The 20,033-nt window shown below is 37.6% G+C and overlaps 1 protein-coding gene across 1 annotated transcript in view; it reads left to right on the forward strand.

Annotated features, from left to right (window-relative positions):
• Window positions 1-18,939, forward strand: part of LOC127865665 (MAM and LDL-receptor class A domain-containing protein 1-like) — a 31,502-nt gene extending 12,563 nt beyond the window's left edge. Inside the window, exons 8-9 of the mRNA XM_052405583.1 lie at window positions 17,834-17,966; window positions 18,668-18,939. Coding sequence (XP_052261543.1) covers window positions 17,834-17,966; window positions 18,668-18,857 — 323 coding nt within the window. The 3' untranslated portion in view covers window positions 18,858-18,939. The remainder of the gene's footprint in view (window positions 1-17,833; window positions 17,967-18,667) is intronic.
• Window positions 18,940-20,033: the final 1,094 nt, after the last annotated feature.

The following is a 20,033-nucleotide window of genomic DNA, read 5'->3' on the forward strand; positions in this document are numbered from 1 at the left end:
AAGATAAATATTATGATTTATAAATATTTGTTTTTTTGTTTTTTTTTATATGATTGAATAAGCCTAAGCAAAATCTACGAATAAACGTTGTGTAATGTTTTTTGGTAGTCTTTCGGAAAAATCAGCATTTAATATGAAACTGAACATTCACTACTGTTAAAGTGCTAAAAAGTAACATTTTCTTATTATGTACATAATTATTGTATGTACGGTTATACTTGTATTTATGTTTTCGTGAACTATGAAAGATTTAAGGATATTTATCTATAGCTATAAAAAAATAACTTTTTCCTATTATCAGAATCATGAAATTTCAGTTATGAAAAGATATAATGGTATTCATATATATCTATAAAAAATATATAAATTCTTATCATATACATAATTATTGTCTGCATTGTTTACTTGTATTCTTGTTTGCATGAACTGTGGCATTTAAAAAAATATTAATCTATATCTATATTTATATATGTAGCGAGCGTTTCTTAGAATAGAAAATCGCACTCAACCACAAACACACAAACACACGCGCACGCACACACACGCATACGAACACGCACACACACGCATGTACGCTCGCACACACGCAAGCACGTACACACGCACACGTACACACACGCGCACACACACGCACATACATTCACACACACGCGAATACACACACATGCACGAACTCGCGCACACACCCCCTTACACGTACATGCACAACACACGCACATTACATACTCGCGCAACATGCGCACACACACACGCACAAACACACGCGCGCCGAACTACCCCACACAATTTTGTAGTTCTTACTGTTATATTACTACTATTATAAGTTACATACAATCTACGGAGCTTTATATAAACTTTTTATTTTGTGTATTTCCAGTGTATGGAAGTGCGCTTTTTTATGTGGCTCATGAGCTATGAAAGGAGGATATGTATCTACTTCTATATTTATGTACATAGCATGCGGTGCGTAGAATATATGTGTTATAGAAAATACAGAAAATATGTGTTTTATATAATTTGTTTAATTTTCAGTATATTGTATTTGCTCTACAACTCCACATCACTTATGTTGCCAATTAAATTCTTTCCAAATAGGGCAACACATTTTTGTAATCATTTTTGTTAATAAAAATTAAAATATTTATTGAGAGTAAGACGCTCATAATTTTGTTATATGAGTAAAAACACATCTGGTGGTATCTCTAGTTCATTTTGTTTTCGGAACTAGATTAACTGCAGACCAGATACAGTAAAAATGAAAATACTAGAGTTACATTTTATAGGTACAAAATACTTAAAAAACGTTTGCTTATCAAACAAAAAACGTGGGAATGTCCGTCAGTCGATCTAAGTAGGTTTCGTTTTTCGTATATTTCAGATCGACAATGCGACGGACATACGAATGTTTTTCGTGTATATGTCTTTGATCTTAGCACATATCGTGTAATGTTGATATTTGTTAAACGTTTCGCAGATAACAGTTTATTAAAACGTGTACTGATTGCATTAATTGTGTTTAACAATAAATGAAGATATACATATATAATCAATAGATGATTTTCAAATACAGTAGATGCATAGGTTCTTTTTAACTGTCGTGAACCTCTAGACAAATAATAGCATAACATGTTTGTATAAGAATACATATTTTGTCATTGTAATAGTCATGTTATAATCATTATTGTAACCTAAGCTTATCAATTATTACAACGTTTTTTTTACGAGATACAGGTACACACAGTGCAAAATAATAAGACAGAACACATGCATGTATACACACATACACTCACATACACGCTTACAATCACACGAACATACGCGCGCACTCAACCGCAGACAAACACACACATACACACGCGCACCCGCACACACGCGTTTTACACAACCAGCACACGCACACATACACATACGCGAGCGCTCGTGCGCGCACACACACACACACACACACACACACACACACACACACACACACACACACACACACACACACACACACACACACACACACACACACACACACACACACACACACACACACACACACACACACACACACACACACACACACACACACACACACACACACACACACACTCACACACACACACACACACACACACACACACACACACACACACACACACACACACACACACACACACACACACACACACACACACACACACACACGAGCACGCACACACGAATACGTGCACGCACACACACGCGGCCGCGCACACAAAAACCATACACAAACACACACACACGCGCACACACACACGCGCGCATTCACACACATAAACTGAACCGGCGCGCACACTCCTTTCCACGAGCATGCACAACACAGGCGCATAACACACGCGCGCACACACACACACACACACACACACCCACACGCACCGAACCACCCTCCACACACAATTGAGTCGTTTTTGTATTGGTATATTATTATTATTATAAGTTACCATACAATCTACGATGTTATATATATTATTTTATACTCAGATCACTATTTCAACTATTTTGTGCATTTCCAGTGTACGGAAGTGCGCTTATGTATGTCTCTTTTGGAGACAAATCGTTTATTGTTGTTTTCTTATCACTTTTGTGATTATTTCTGTTTTCTTTTTTTTATGGACTATTCAGCTGTTTGTATCCATATTTTTTGTTTTCTTTTTTCGTTTGTATGTAATGATATCTTATGTCTTATACTAGAAACCAACTGGGCATTTTTTAAAATAGGGACCAACTGGACAAGCATACACAAATTATCATTTACTCACCCTCCACTTCTTTAAATGATTAAGATATGTACTTTAAATGTAAAAGGGCTAAATAATAAAGAAAAACGCATAAAAATCTTCAAATGGTTAGACGAAAAAAAATATAGTATAATCCTATTACAAGAAAGTCACTTGACACATACTTTAACACAAACCTTAAAAGATGAATGGGACGGAGACATCTATCTTAGTGGTCAACATTCTAATAAACAAGGCGTGGCCTTTCTGATAAAAAATAATATTGGGATCACAGTCGATAACTTTAAGGAAATAATAATTGGTAGACAAGCAAGTATAGATATCAAAATACACGAAACACAAATAACACTAATCAACGTCTACGGCCCTAACATAGACGATTCCACATTTTACGAAACATTACAATCCTTTATAATTAATAACCAAGATAAAAATATTATAATCGGTGGTGATTTCAATACTGTCCTGAACCCATTAATGGATAAAAAGAATGGAAACCTTTATACTCATACTAAAAATAGAAACATTTTAAATAACATAATTGTAACCTACAATATGATAGATATCTGGCGTACAGTATACCCAAACGAAAGCAAATTCACCTGGCACTCAAACACAAAACCAACAATATTTTGTAGATTAGACTATTTTTTAATATCTGAATCTCTTTGCAACATTATTGACACATGTAACATAAAACCAGGATTTATGACTGACCACTCTCTAGTTGAACTTAAACTCCACAATATGCAACCTGAAAGAGGCCCAGGATACTTTAAAATTAACAACAGCATTTTATTAGATACACAATATCAAACACAAATAAAACAGGAAATATTAAATACAGTTCAAAATAATAAAGATGCAAACCCAAACACCTTATGGGAAGTAATTAAAGGAAATATACGTAACACAACAATTAGATACACATCATTTAAACAAAAAGAAACACACAAACTTGAAACTGACACCATCAAAACCATTGAAACACTTGAAAAACAATTGCATCAAACAAACACAAATGATACCACCGACATTGAAAATGAAATAACATTAAAAAAACAAATATTAGATGGAATCTATCATACACATCTCAATGGAATAATACTAAGAGCGCGTGCACAGCATGTTGAACACAATGAAAAAAATACAAAATATTTCGCAAACATTGAAAAACGTAGAAGTGAACAAAAAACTGTACACAAATTAGTAGTCAACGGCAAAGATATAACAAACAGAACTCAAATACTAGAAGAACAACGTATATTTTTCGAAACCCTCTATAAAAGAAAAAATGTTGAAAATAACACCCTTTTTAAAAATACACATCACGCTTTAAACCAGGAGGAAAAACAACTGTGCGACGGATTGCTTAATGAATATGAATGTGGATTAGCCCTAAAAGAAATGCAAAATAACAAAAGCCCAGGATCTGATGGCATCACAATCGAATTTTATAAAATATTCTGGAATGATATAAAAACACATCTAATTAATTCACTTAACTATTCATTTAACAACGAAAACTTAACTACGCTACAAAAACAAGGTATTATATCACTTATTCCAAAACCTGGAAAAAACTTAGAATCATTATCAAACTGGCGCCCGATAAGTTTACTTAACAATGATTATAAAATTGCAACTAAAAGTATAGCAAACAGAATAAAAAAAATATTACCATCAATCATTTCAAAATCTCAATCTGGTTTCATAAAAGGACGTTACATTGGTGAAAACGTTCGTCTTATCCAAGAATGCATAAACTATTTCAACAATTCAAATAATCCTGGTCTAATATTCTTTGCAGACTTTGAAAAGGCATTCGATTCGCTTGATCATTCATTTATGTTCTCTTGCTTAGAAAATATGAACTTTGGTGAAAGTCTCATTCAATGGGTCAAACTATTCTATACCGATATTAACAGTATAATCATTAACAATGGCTTCTTTTCAAACAGTTTTAACATCGAACGAGGGGTTCGACAAGGATGTCCACTCTCATCATCCCTATTTATTATTTGCATCGAGTATCTATCACATCACATCCAATCAAATAAACACATAAAAGGCATATCACTAGAACCTGACGAAGAAATCAAACAATCCCTATTTGCTGACGATGCAACTTATTTTGTAAATGACTATTACGATTCTTTCCATAACCTTATAGAGTCGCTAACCCTTTACGGAATGACATCGGGTCTTAAACTAAACAAAAGTAAATGTACTGTGCTACGAGTAGGTAAATTAAAACAAAGTAATGTTCAATATAATAAAGAAATGAAATTTAATTGGACATCCGATGAAGCCACAACGTTAGGAATTACTTTCACAAATAATGAAAAGGATACAGTTCTAAAAAACATACTACCTAAATTACAGAATTTTAAAAACTGCTTAAAATCATGGCATCATCGTAAACTTACACTTATTGGAAAAAACACAGTATTGAAAACGTTTGCACTTCCTAAGTTAATATATGTATTTACAGTTCTCCCAAATCCACCAATTGATGTTATTAACGATATAAAATCAGCAATATTTAATTTCATATGGGACGGTAAGCCTGATAAAATAAAAAGAACTCAGCTAATTCAATCTGTAGAAAATGGAGGTATCCAATTAACGAACATTGACTCATTCTTGAATGCAATCAAATGCAGCTGGGTTAAAAGATACCTAGATAGTACCAATACGAGTAAATGGAAATTATTCTACCAGAAAATCCTAAAAAAATATGGTGACTCCTTACTCTTTCAATGTAACATCAGCAATACTATCTTACATGAAATTGCAAACGAAAACATATTTCTGTCTGATGTTCTATCAGCGTGGAGTGATGTCACTCATAATTTACAAACCCAAACCAGCAGTAAAACAATAATATGGAATAATAAAGACATAACGTCAAACAATAAGACGTTTTTCTATAAAGACTGGTTTGAACGAAGCATTAAATATGTCGACCAATTATATGACTACAGAATTAAGGATTTCTACTCTTTTGATAATATATGCTACATATACGGAATACCTTCAAATAATTTTCTGAAGTACTACACACTAATCAAAAGCATACCCATACATATTAAATCCGAAATCAATACAAATAATACACCATGTACTCAAACAACATTTGTAGAAAACATACTTGGAAGAAAAAACAAAACAAATAAAATATTTTACACACTACAAATTAAAAACCCTACAGAAAACTCCAAAATCAAAAATAAATGGCAAGTCCTTTTTGGAGAAAATGAACTAAATTGGAAACACATATTTACCATGCCATATAAAGCAACAATTGAAAGCACACTGAGAAATTTTCAATATAAATACATCCATAGAATTATAGCTACAAATAAATATCTATATAAATGCAAATTATCTAACTCAAATCTGTGTGACTTCTGCAGTGAAAACATTGAAACTATAGAACATCTTTTTTGGGAGTGCAAACACATCCAGCCTATTTGGAATCAATTAATATCTTTTCTTGAACAACATCAACTAAACATTAAACTATCTTTCTTAGATGTAAGTTTCGGAATTAACTCATTGAAATCAATAGACTGTAATAATATTGTGAATTTTATGGTTATATTGATGAAATATTTTATCTTAAACATGAAGTACAAAAAACAAGTACCAAATTTTAATTGTTTTGTCCATAGTCTTAAACTAAAAATCCAGATTGAGAAAGAAATAGCCCTCAGTAATGACACATTACAAATCTTTGAACAAAAATGGAATCGGATTAAATTCTCATAATGTTTTGTCCACTAATATACATTTCACTCTAATGTTAGTTTATCCCTCTAAAATAGTTTTGTTTATTTTTTTTTTTCTCAATCGGACAAGATCATTGTGAATATACAACAAAACACACAAGTCCAGTATGCTTTCTTCAGACTTTATACAACTCATCATTGTTCATAACTATTTCTCTGTTGTTCTTTTCTTTTCTCTCTAAAAAATATATATATATATTAGCATATCTTGTATAACATGTCTGAACTTTATTGCTTTGTACAATCACTGTGTTGTATGCTCATATACATGTTTACATTGTATGTATGATATTGAATAAAAAAAAAAAAATCAAAAAAAAAAAAAAAAAAAAAAAAAAAAAAAAAAAAAAAAAAAAAAAAAAAAAAAGTCAGGGCAATCTGACCTAGAACTTGGCCATCCTCTAAGCATAGTCTGTTTCAGGACAATAGCCTGTAGGTAAGTTCTTGTCTCGTTTCTTACGTTTTCAAGACTTCGGTCAGTATAGGTCATGCTCGAGAGCACCGTGTGAACGTGTAGGTCAAGACCTTCGATTTCAGAACAGTCTGACATTGGCTGTCGTGACAGGAAATCGCCGATGGGAACTTCTTTCCCGCTCACATGTCTTACATCAAGGTCATATTTTTGCAAACTAAGCATCATCCTTTGCAAACGAGGTGCTGCTGCATGTAATGGCTTCTTTATGATCGCAGATAAGGGCTTATGGTCAGAATGAACAATTACATGTCTGCCATATATGTACTGGTGAAAACGCTGGCATGCGAGCACTATACTTAGCATTTCACGTTCAATGTTTGCATAAGTTCGTTCTGTCTGTGTCAATGTTTTAGATGCATATGCAACTGTCTGACCATCTTGCAAGATCGCTGCACCTACACCGTTCATTGAAGCGTCACATTCAATGTTAACCGGCTTCTTGGGGTCAAAGTAAGCTAACACTGGGCTTTTTGTTATGACCTGCTTAACTTCGGAAAAGGCATCTGATTGTGGCTGATCCCATACAAATTCAACGTCTTTTTTCAGAAGCATTCTCAATGGGCTTGTTATTTCAGCCAAATTTGGGGCAAATTTCTGCAGATAAGTAACCATACCCAAAAATGTTTCAAGTTCGCCGCGTGTCTTTTGCGCTTCTACATTTGTACATGCCTCAATCTTAGTACTGTCTAGTTTCAGTCCAGATGACGTGATCAAGTGACCAAAAAATGGTACTTCGGACAATCCAATACGACAATTGTCTGGATTAAATTTTATGCCATGTTCACGTGCACGTTGAAGCGTAGCAATGAGATTTCCGTCATGCTCAATTCTTGCATGTCCACTTATTAATATGTCGTCAACTATTGTGCGCACACTTGTCAGGTCCCCGAATATTTCATCAATTTTCTGTACCAAAATGTCCTGAGATGATTTTATCCCAAAAGGAAGTCGGAGATAACGATATCTGCCAAATGGGGTACTGAATGTTGTCAGGTAGGATGACTCATCGTCAAGCCTTATACTCCAGTAAGCATGTGTAATGTCTAACAGACTAAATATTTGCATTCCGCTAACTGTGATGTCACGTCGTCAAGTGTTGGCATAGGATAATGCGGTCTACGAATAGCGTCATTCAGTGCTTTTGTGTCAAGACATATTCTTAACTGTCCAGTGTTCGGCTTTTCAACCACTACACGTGAATTTACCCAGTTTGTGGGTGTATTGACCTTAGCAACTATGTCATTGTTTTCCATTCTGTCCAGCTCTTCGTGTAGTTTATTGCGTAATGCCTCCGGAACTCTTCTAGGAGGAGTATCGACTGGTACAGAATCTGGCTTCAAATGAAGCTTGCAAGTGCCAGGGATGACCCCGATACCTTCAAAGGGTCTTTGAAATCTGATTACACACTTTCGTTATGTAACTCTTGGGATGGGCTATCAACAGTACATGTCAGCTGAATTAATCCTAGATCGGTTGATGTTCTCAGGCTTAAGAGAGGTATCGACGGAGAATCTTCAATATGAAACCATTTGTTTACAGTTTTGTCTTTGAGTGAACATCGCAATTTGATTTTCCCTACAACTTGAAGTCTGTTACCCGTATAGGCAGTCAAAATGTCAGTAGGGGGTTCCAATCGTTAATGAATGTTCAGACCATTAAACTCTTTCTTCGGCAGAATGTTTATTGAACTTCAGGTATCAATTTTAAAACTAATGGGACATTGATTAGGGCCAATGGGGAGACGAACAATTGCACGATCGGTAGAACAAAATGTGCTTACCATGTCAATATTGAATACATGTACATCCGCTATTTCATCATGACTTGTTGTGTTCTTGTCCACAGTGTGTATATTATTGTTTTAAGAACGGCAACACTTTGCGAAATGGTTATGTTTTTTGCACTTGCGGCACTGCTTTCCTTTTGCTGGACATTGTCCACAGTTGCGAAATGCACCACAGTTGAAACACGGCTTGTGTTTAGTATGTCGACATGGATCTGCATCAGTAGCTGTTGTCCGATGTTGTTGTCGTTGGCGGTGCGGTTGCAGCGGTCTCTGGTGCACTGGCCTGGATCGGCACGCGTCTTCTTCGTTGTTCATGGAGCGCAGCTGCTCCCTTGAGTACTCCAGGCTTGGCGCTGTCTGTACGGCTACATCGAGTGTCAACCCTGCACCAATATTGATAAGTTTTTCGCGTAACTTTGGCGAATTTGTGCCAAAAACGATCCTATCTCGAATAATTTCGTCCGTTTTTTCGGAAAAGTTGCAGTCTTGTGCAAAAAGTTGCAAGCGTGTAATATATGCATCAATGGAGTCGTTATCCTGCATCTGTTTGTAAAACTTGTACCGGGCAAAAATCTGATTTAACTTTGGCTGCACGTAATTTCTGAAACGTTCATAATATGTTTTTATCTTTTTTGCATTTTCTGGCTTAATTTCTTTCCACGTGCTGTGAATTTCCGTCCTCTGTCACCAATCCACAATAAGAAATATGATCCATGTTCTTTCTCTGATTTGTTCTTCAAAGGTCTACTAAACATGAGTTTCACGTGACGTTCAAATTTGTCGAATGACTCGGGTAAATTGGACGAGTTCCAGTCCATTCGCGGAGCTTGGATTCCACTTAAATCCATTTTTAAACTTATGTGATGTGGATAAATCACTCAAATACTTCTGACACCATGTTTCATATGTTGATGTTATGCGTAGTTGTTATTTCACTCATGTATATAACCATAGTAATAACAAACACTTATGTGCGCTATACTATTTTATGATGTTACTACGTTGGTGGCCCAAGTGAGACTTGCTTATCAGCTCACTGTACAATGTAATAGTAAGGTTATTCAAGCATGCAGCTATCTATAGTCTGTATCAAGTTACACTATGCAACAATAACCACTTACGAAGCTACGTGTATGACACTAGATTGGATCAACTCGTACACGCAATAATAAGGTATTTAAGTCCCTAAACCAACGTCTGTTATTACCTCATTTTTTACGCCTCATACAGTTTACACGTTTAATGTTCTTCTTCAAAGTCAACGGAATCTGGTCGACCTGGAGCAACTACACACGGTGCACTGTTACCTGTGGTGGAGGAACACGAGCACGGCTGAGGAAGTGCGAATATACACCGGGATTCCAGCAGGGCGACGCTTGCGTGGGTCACAACAATGAAACACAGCAGTGCAACATCAATATGTGTCCAGGTAGGTTGATATTGCAAGTATGTCAACAAGGAAATTAGTTGGTTTGTTATGTAAAACCTCGACAATACGACAACTCACGGGTTTAATATCGCAACTGTTTTCGTATCGAGGTTTGGCATTTCACATTCTAACTTAATTCAGCCCTTTCCTGATTTTCTAAATCACAGGTACACCTGTGTCTCAATTTCCAAAACAATTATATTTGTTCGTGCTTGTAATAGCTCTGATACATGTAGACATCAAATATTGAATTCTTTTTTTAACAATGTGTGAACGCAACGTTTAAGTTTTTAACACGTTGAAGCAGCAAATGTTACATTGTGCTAGACATAAGAATTAAAACTATTTTCAGTAAAATATCGAAATTCAACCGAAACCAACACATTTCCTTTAAAGTATAGCTTTTTGCTATTTTCCCATGGCAACGTTGTAAATTTCACGACGATTTCTAATTGTCCCATGTATTAACAATAAACAAGGTCGATCCGGTCACTACGTTTTGTGTTTGACCTCGTTGAAGTTGATGGCATTTGGTCTTCCTGGTATCCATGGAGTCAATGCACGGTCACATGCGGAACGGGTCGATCTGTTCGAAACAGTTTCTATACACGCTATCCAATGTGCGCGGAAAACCCCACTTGCTAGTGATAAACCACAAAATACAGGTCATGCCCTTTGATACCAACGCGTAACACCCGTCCGATGACCGTGCGCTGCCCGTGACAGCCCGCTAAAATAACGCGTCTTACTGCGTCTTCCAAAGTTTTAATCACTGCCAGAACACGAATTATCACGTGTGTTTCACGCGTATTGCACGTCTTTACCATGTGTATCACCCGTGATTGTCAGCGGTATAAAGTTTTGAGTAGTTCAAAACTTTGTTCGCGTCCAACGCCGTTCCGAATTTTCCCGCGTCCTGCCACGTCTGGACATCGACCTTAGCTCGTCTTAAACTCGACATCAACGTGAACAACATCGTCTTCTTCACGGGAGATCAATTTTTGACGATGTGGCTATGATTAAGCCTTCAATCCCTGTGTGACCAGGCCTTTCACTGAGAATGTTTGACACATTCTTCGGTCTTAAAGTCATTGTTATTTGCAAATACGTTACAGACCGCTGTTGATTCTTTCATAAATAAATATTGTTATAATTATTTGTTAAACAAAAACGAGCAAGTAATGCAAAGAACAAACTACAATTTTAGTGAATGTGTGACATACATGAAATGTGTAATGAGTATAATTAATATTATAATTTAATGTAACTTTGCTGATTGATATTTTGAAAGGGACATCGTTTTGTGGGATTTGATAGTGCACACGATAAATATTTGTATTAGGAACGTGATAAGACCTCAGTGACAATTATAAACATTATGGCATATAACAATATTATGTAATCATAGCTTGTAAATACACTTTGTCGACCATTGTCCCTAGAACGGTAAAAACAGTATGAAACATAGTTGACCATGCATAAAACGATTTTTAAAGGCCAACAAAGGTCCGAGAAACATAGATAACATTGTTTCAAATATGGTCTACCATTGTGTCACGTGACTAGATCGGGAATGGTCATGTTTTTCGCTCTCTCTTAAAAAATGAAAAAAAAATTGTGTTTTAGTGATAAACGAGCGCCTTCAATTACATATTTTCATTCAAAACGTTGGAATAATATGTGTTAATGTAAGCTATGTAAGATATAATGCCAAAACATCAGGGAAGTAAGAGAAAAGAACGGGACAGCAGTGGAAATAGTGGCGGTGTAAACAAACACTGTCAACAAAGAGGCCCGTCAGGAAATCTGGGCACATCAGTAAGTGACGTACTTAAATAAGTTAACGCTGTATTATATGCAAGTGATTCAGACCTTAGAAAGCCGGTTGATACTTGTGAAGTGTTTGTTAGCGGAGGTGATAGTGTTAGTGACATTCGTGGTAGAATGGCGAGCGATGGGGGGCAACCCTGCATCAACGCTCTGACTGAGACCATACAGTTACTCGTTCAACGAATAACATCAATGGAAAAGAAGCTGGACGGCATCCAATCGTTGGAGAAAAAAGTTACAGACTTTGAAAAAGAGATCAGGAAAGTGTGGGTCGCAATTGAGGATCGGGCGAAGTCCACAGAGGAGCGGGTCATCCGATTAGAAGACAGGCTAGAGTTGGCGGATATGGGCACTTCCTTGATTTCCACCAGGGTAAGCGATTTGGAGAGGCAGCGCGATGAGCTGCATGATGAAGTAACTTATCTCCAGTCGCAAACCATTAGAAACAATTTATTTTTTACGAATATTGCAGAAGACAATGCAACCGGAAGTGAGCCAGCGGAAGTGTCGGAACGGAAGCTGAGGGATCATATTAAGTCAGCCCTGAAGCTCTCCAATGATTTGGTGGACAGAATACGGTTTGAGCGAGTGCATAGATCACCCGGCCACCCGATTCCCGGTAAAACGAGGAGCATTGTGGCGAAGTTCACATTTTTTCAGGACCGCGAACGAGTGCCAAAGGAGTTGAAACAACTTAAGGGCACACACTACTCCATGTTTGAGCAATTCCCGAAATCGGTCTCTGACAAGCGCCGGAAGCTGGTTAAATATATGAAGGAAGCCGTATTCTGTCCACCAAATCATTGGAGAGCTTCAGGGCTGACTTAATATGATCCCTCAGCTTCCGTTCCGACACTTCCGCTGGCTCACTTCCGGTCGCATTGTCTTCTGCAATATTCGTAAAAAATAAATTGTTTCTAATGGTTTGCGACTGGATGGAAATAAGTTACTTCATCATGCAGCTCATCGCGCTGCCTCTCCAAATCGCTTACCCTGGTGGAAATCAAGGAAGTGCCCATATCCGCCAACTCTAGCCTGTCTTCTAATCGGATGACCCGCTCCTCTGTGGACTTCGCCCGATCCTCAATTGCGACCCACACTGTCCTGATCTCTTTTTCAAAGTCTGTAACTTTTTTCTCCAACGATTGGATGCCGTCCAGCTTCTTTTCCATTGATGTTATTCGTTGAACGAGTAACTGTATGGTCTCAGTCAGAGCGTTGATGCAGGGTTGCCCCCCATCGCTCGCCATTCTACAACGAATGTCACTAACATTATCACCTCCGCTAACAAACACTTCACAAGTATCAACCGGCTTTCTAAGGTCTGAATCACTTGCATATAATACAGCGTTAACTTGTTTAAGTACGTCACTTACTGATGTGCACAGATCTCCTGACGGGCCTCTTTGTTGACAGTGTTTGTTTACACCGCCACTATTTCCACTGCTGTCCCGTTCTTTTCTCTTACTTCCCTGATGTTTTGGCATTATATCTTACATAGCTTACATTAACACATATTATTCCAACGTTTTGAATGAAAATATGTAATTGAAGGCGCTCGTTTATCACCAAAACACAATATTTATTTCATTTTTAAAGAGAGAGCGAAAAACATGACCACTCCCGATCTAGTCACGTGACACAATGGTAGACCATATTTGAAACAATGTTATCTATGTTTCTCGGACCTTTGTTGGCCTTTAAAAAACGTTTTATGCATGGTCAACTATGTTTCATACTGTTTTTACCGTTCTAGGGACCATGGTCGACAAAGTGTATTTACAAGCTATGATTACATAATATTGTTATATGCCATAATGTTTATAATTGTCACTGAGGTCTTATCACGTTCCTAATACAAATATTTATCGTGTGCACTATCAAATCCCACAAAACGATGTCCCTTTCAAAATATCAATCAGCAAAGTTACATTAAATTATAATATTAATTATACTCATTACACATTTCATGTATGTCACACATTCACTAAAATTGTAGTTTGTTCTTTGCATTACTTGCTCGTTTTTGTTTAACAAATAATTATAACAATATTTATTTATGAAAGAATCAACAGCGGTCTGTAACGTATTTGCAAATAACTATGACTTTAAGACCGAAGAATGTGTCAAACATTCTCAGTGAAAGGCCTGGTCACACAGGGATTGAAGGCTTAATCATAGCCACAACTAGTCAAAAATTGATCTCCCGTGAAGAAGACGATGTTGTTCACGTTGATGTCAAGTTTAAGACGAGCTAAAGTCGATGTCCAGACGTGGCAGGACGCGGGAAAATTCGGAAAGGCGTTGGACGCGAACAAAGTTTTGAACTACTCAAAACTTTATACCGCTGACAATCACGGGTGATACACATGGTAAAGACGTGCAATACGCGTGAAACACACGTGATAATTCGTGTTCTGGCAGTGATTAAAACTTTGGAAGACGCAGTAAGACGCGATATTTTAGCGGGCTGTCACGGGCAGCGCACGGTCATCGGACGGGTGTTACGCGTTGGTATTAAAGGGCATGACCTGTATTTTGTGGTTTATCACTAACAAGTGGGGTTTTCCGCGCACATTGGATAGCGTGTATAGAAACTGTTTCGAACAGATCGACCCGTTCCGCATGTGTCCGTGCATTGACTCCATGGATACCAGGAAGACCAAAAAATGCCATCAACTTCAACGAGGTCAAACACAAAACGTAGTGACCGGATCGACCTTGTTTATTGTTAATACATGGGACAATTAGAAATCGTCGTGAAATTTACAACTTTGCCATGGGAAAATAGCAAAAAGCTATACTTTAAAGGAAATGTGTTGGTTTCGGTTGAATTTCGATATTTTACTGAAAATAGTTTTAATTCTTATGTATAGCACAATGTAACATTTGCTGCTTCAACGTGTTAAAAACTTAAACGTTGCGTTCACATATTGTTAAACCCGTGAGTTGTCGTATTGTCGAGGTTTTACATAACAAACCAACTTATTTCCTTGTTGACATACTTGCAATATCAACCTACCTGGACACATATTGATGTTGCACTGCTGTGTTTCATTGTTGTGACCCACGCAAGCGTCGCCCTGCTGGAATCCCGGTGTATATTCGCACTTCCTCAGCCGTGCTCGTGTTCCTCCACCACAGGTAACAGTGCACCGTGTGTAGTTGCTCCAGGTCGACCAGATTCCGTTGACTTTGAAGAAGAACATTACACGTGTAAACTGTATGAGGCGTAAAAAATGAGGTAATAACAGACGTTGGTTTAGGGACTTAAATACCTTATTATTGCGTGTACGAGTTGATCCAATCTAGTGTCATACACGTAGCTTCGTAAGTGGTTATTGTTGCATAGTGTAACTTGATACAGACTTTAGATAGCTGCATGTTGAATAACCTTACTATTACATTGTAAAGTGAGCTGCTAAGCAAGTCTCACTTGGGCCACCAACGTAGTAACATCATAAAATAGTATAGCGCACATAAGTGTTTGTTATTACTATGATTATATACATGAGTGAAATAACAACTACGCATAACATCAACATATGAAACATGGTGTCAGAAGTATTTGAGTGATTTATCCACATCACATAAGTTTAAAAATGGATTTAAGTGGCATCCAAGCTCCGCGAATGGACTTGAAATCGTCCAATTTACCCGAGTCATTCGACAAATTTGAACGTCACGTGAAACTCATGTTTAGTAGACCTTTGAAGAACAAATCAGAGAAAGAACATGGATCATATTTCTTTTTGTGGATTGGTGACAGAGGACGGAAATTCACAGCACGTGGAAAGAAATTAAGCCAGGAAATGCAAAAAAGATAAAAACATATTATGAACGTTTCAGAAATTACGTGCAGCCAAAGTTAAATCAGATTTTTGCCCGGTACAAGTTTTACAAACAGATGCAGGATAACGACTCCATTGATGCATATATTACACGCTTGCAACTTTTTGCAGAAGACTGCAACTTTTCCGAAAAAACGGACGAAATTATTCGAGATAGGTCGTTTTTGGCACAAATTCGCCAAAGTTACGCGAGAAACTTATCAATATTGGTGCAGGGTTGACACTTGATGTAGCCGTACAGACAGCGCCAAGCCTGGAGTACTCAAGGGAGCAGCTGCGCTCCATGAACAACGAAGAAGACGCGTGCCGATCCAGGCCAGTGCACCAGAGACCGCTGCAACCGCACCGCCAACGACAACAACATCGGACAACAGCTACTGATGCAGATCCATGTCGACATACTAAACACAAGCCGTGTTTCAACTGTGGTGCATTTCGCAACTGTGGACAATGTCCAGCAGAAGGAAAGCAGTGCCGCAAGTGCAAAAAACATAACCATTTCGCAAAGTGTTGCCGTTCTTTAAACAATAACATACACACTGTGGGCAATAACACAACAAGTCATGATGAAATAGCGGATGTACATGTATTCAATACTGACATGGTAAGCACATTTTGTTCTACCGATCGTGCAATTGTTCGTCTCCCCATTGGCCCTAATCAATGTCCCATTAGTTTTAAAATTGATACTGGAAGTTCAATAAACATTCTGCCGAAGAAAGAGTTTAATGGTCTGAACATTCATTACCGATTGGAACCCCCTACTGACATTTTGACTGCCTATACGGGTAACAGACTTCAAGTTGTAGGGAAAATCAAATTGCGATGTTCACTCAAAGACAAAACTGTAAACACATGGTTTCATATTGAAGATTCTCCGTCGATACCTCTCTTAAGCCTGAGAACATCAACCGATCTAGGATTAATTCAGCTGACATGTACTGTTGATAGCCCATCCCAAGAGTTGCATAACGAAAGTGTGTAATCAGATTTCAAAGACCCTTTGAAGGTATCGGGGTCATCCCTGGCACTTGCAAGCTTCATTTGAAGCCAGATTCTGTACCAGTCGATAATCCTCCTAGAAGAGTTCCGGAGGCATTACGAAATAAACTACACGAAGAGCTGGACAGAATGGAAAACAATGACATAATTGCTAAGGTCAATACACCCACAGACAGGGTAAATTCACGTGTAGTGGTTGAAAAGCCGAACACTGGACAGTTAAGAATATGTCTTGACACAAAAGCACTGAATGACGCTATTCGTAGACCGCATTATCCTATGCCAACACTTGACGACGTGACATCACAGTTAGCGGAATGCAAATATTTAGTCTGTTAGACATTACACATGCTTACTGGAGTATAAGGCTTGACGATGAGTCATCCTACCTGACAACATTCAGTACCCCATTTGGCAGATATCGTTATCTCCGACTTCCTTTTGGGATAAAATCATCTCAGGACATTTTGGTACAGAAAATTGATGAAATATTCGGGGACCTGACAAGTGTGCGCACAATAGTTGACGACATATTAATAAGTGGACATGCAAGAATTGAGCATGACGGAAATCTCATTGCTACGCTTCAACGTGCACGTGAACATGGCATAAAATTTAATCCAGACAATTGTCGTATTGGATTGTCCGAAGTACCATTTTTGGTCACGCGATCACGTCATCTGGACTGAAACTAGACAGTACTAAGATTGAGGCATGTGCCAATGTAGAAGCGCAAAAGACACGCGGCGAACTTGAAACATTTTTGGGTATGGTTACTTATCTGCAGAAATTTGCCCTAAATTTGGCTGAAATAACAAGCCCATTGAGAATGCTTCTGAAAAAAGACGTTGTATCAATAATGACTTTTCATGCTATGATTTATGACTGACCTATCATGTTTCAGCTATCCAGTGCACATTGTGTAAGGTCAACCCGCAGCTGTGCTTTGTCCTCACTAAGGTGGAGATGTGCCCTGACTCCTACTGCATCAATGAAGTCACAAACAAGGAAGACGGCTCCAAATGGGTTGACAGAAGGCAAGAAATATAAGGCCCTTCTCCAAATGCAATAATGTTCATGACAGAAGGCAATTCATATTACCCTCTGCTATAACCTAGTCAGTAGTGTAGACTTGTAATAAAACCTTGTTGTAACTCTGTTCATATTGTTGATTTTCTACTTCTGTATCAATAGTAACAAACGAAGCAGATGGTCCAAAATGGTTTGACAAACGGTCAGTCATTGAACCCTCTAAAATAACCTAGTCCGTTTTGTGGATCGACATCTAAATTAGAAAAAAATACTTTTAAGTGACTACATCAAAATGAATAAAGGATTTACGCGGTTTTAATCTTTTCACATCGTTAGGTTTGGACACCCTATTACTGATTTTAAACCCCCAATTCTATATTTTGCTTTAACAGTTCCAACGCGGTGGTCTGAATTTTAACAATGGTGTTAGTCTGTGTGTTTTTGTCTTTAGTCTAACTGTGTGGCCATTGGTCACTTGCCTTACATTAAAGACATTGTAGTAATTATCTAAAGATTTGTTGGAGTTTTAGGTTGATTTACAATTACCAAGATTAAATAGTTTCAAAGTATTATAGTTTATAAAATGCATTCTTATAGAAAACCTATTCATCACTTGGTTCAATGACGTTACTCGTTGAACACATCTTTGTCGATATGAAATATCATTTTGCAGAAACATATGTTGTTGATGTTTTTCATGTTGTAGATGTGGCACTTATGACGAGTGTGAGAACGACTGGTGGCACAGCACAAGTGATGATCCAGACTGTCAGGACTACAAACCAGACCAGAACACGATGAAGGACATCCACTGTACCTACTGCTGTACCACGGACAACTGTAACAGGGATATCAAGCCTGCTCAAGACACCCTCTACACGCATCCCAAGAAATAGACAAGCAACTTATTCGTTTTTCTCGAATGTTGCTTATGTTCATCGTTTGCGTGTTCATAGCGCAATAAAAACTAGGCTTGTTCTTCCATTTTTCTGAATGATATGTGATATGTTATGTTTGCTATTTGTTGTTTGTCTTGTTCAGCATTTAAACACTGAAGGCTGATTGAAGAGTGTGCGGTTAGGGTTAATTTAAAGTATTTATTATTGTAACGGTGAAGATTTCGTCGTAACTTCTCACTCAGCTGGTATGTAGAACAATTATTAGTTGAACATTTAAAACAATCTTACAAATCTCTTATTTCCACATTGGATTTTATGACCAAGAAAATAGTTGGGTATTTTCAAGATCAGTATTTTTTGTTATTCTAATTTGTACATACCGGAAAGTATCTAAGTGTACTTAATATATTTGATGGATTTATTGGTAACTTATCTGCAAGTATGTGTATAATATTTGATGAAATATACCGATCTGTTTAAAACTCAGTTATAACATACACTGCCACACAAGCTGGCTAAGTACAAGTAACCGCGAGGTAACTTGGACAAAATGGTCGACATAATAAACTCTTACCATCGACGACCTAGACCATATCGACGAGTAAAGAAACTATGGACATATATTGACGCCGAAGAACAACAGACAAAGTAGAGATTTTAGACGGCATGCATCGACTAATTAGAGGATAGGACATAGACCGCAACGACCTATCTGACGCAACCAACCTAGACACCGCGGGAACAGATAGGCCGTGTTATAGCGCATAGGTTTAATGATTCAGGAACTTCCTTTGAATTGGTAGGGAATACTTTTGGGGTAGATGTTACCATGGTGTCAAGATATGTGACGGCAGTGACTGCCGCTTTATACAACCTTAAAGACAGTGCAATACTAGTTCCGACCTCGGGTGACGAACTTAAGGATGCACGGAATATTTTTTATAAATTATTTTCGGGATATGCCGTGTGTAGTCGGGTGCATCGACGGTACTCGTGTTAGAATTGTTTCTCCGAATGGAGAACAGGAACTGACTTAATCGGGTGCATCGACGGCACTTATGTTAGAATGGTCCCTCCAAATGGAGATCAGGAACTGACATATTTGAACATAATGCGTCAGCAAAAAGAAAATCAAGCTCGCGACAAACAAGTTATTGTAACTAGCTCATTAGT

The sequence above is a fragment of the Dreissena polymorpha genome, chromosome 2, assembly GCF_020536995.1.
Source record: "Dreissena polymorpha isolate Duluth1 chromosome 2, UMN_Dpol_1.0, whole genome shotgun sequence".
Classification (NCBI taxonomy): domain Eukaryota; kingdom Metazoa; phylum Mollusca; class Bivalvia; order Myida; family Dreissenidae; genus Dreissena; species Dreissena polymorpha.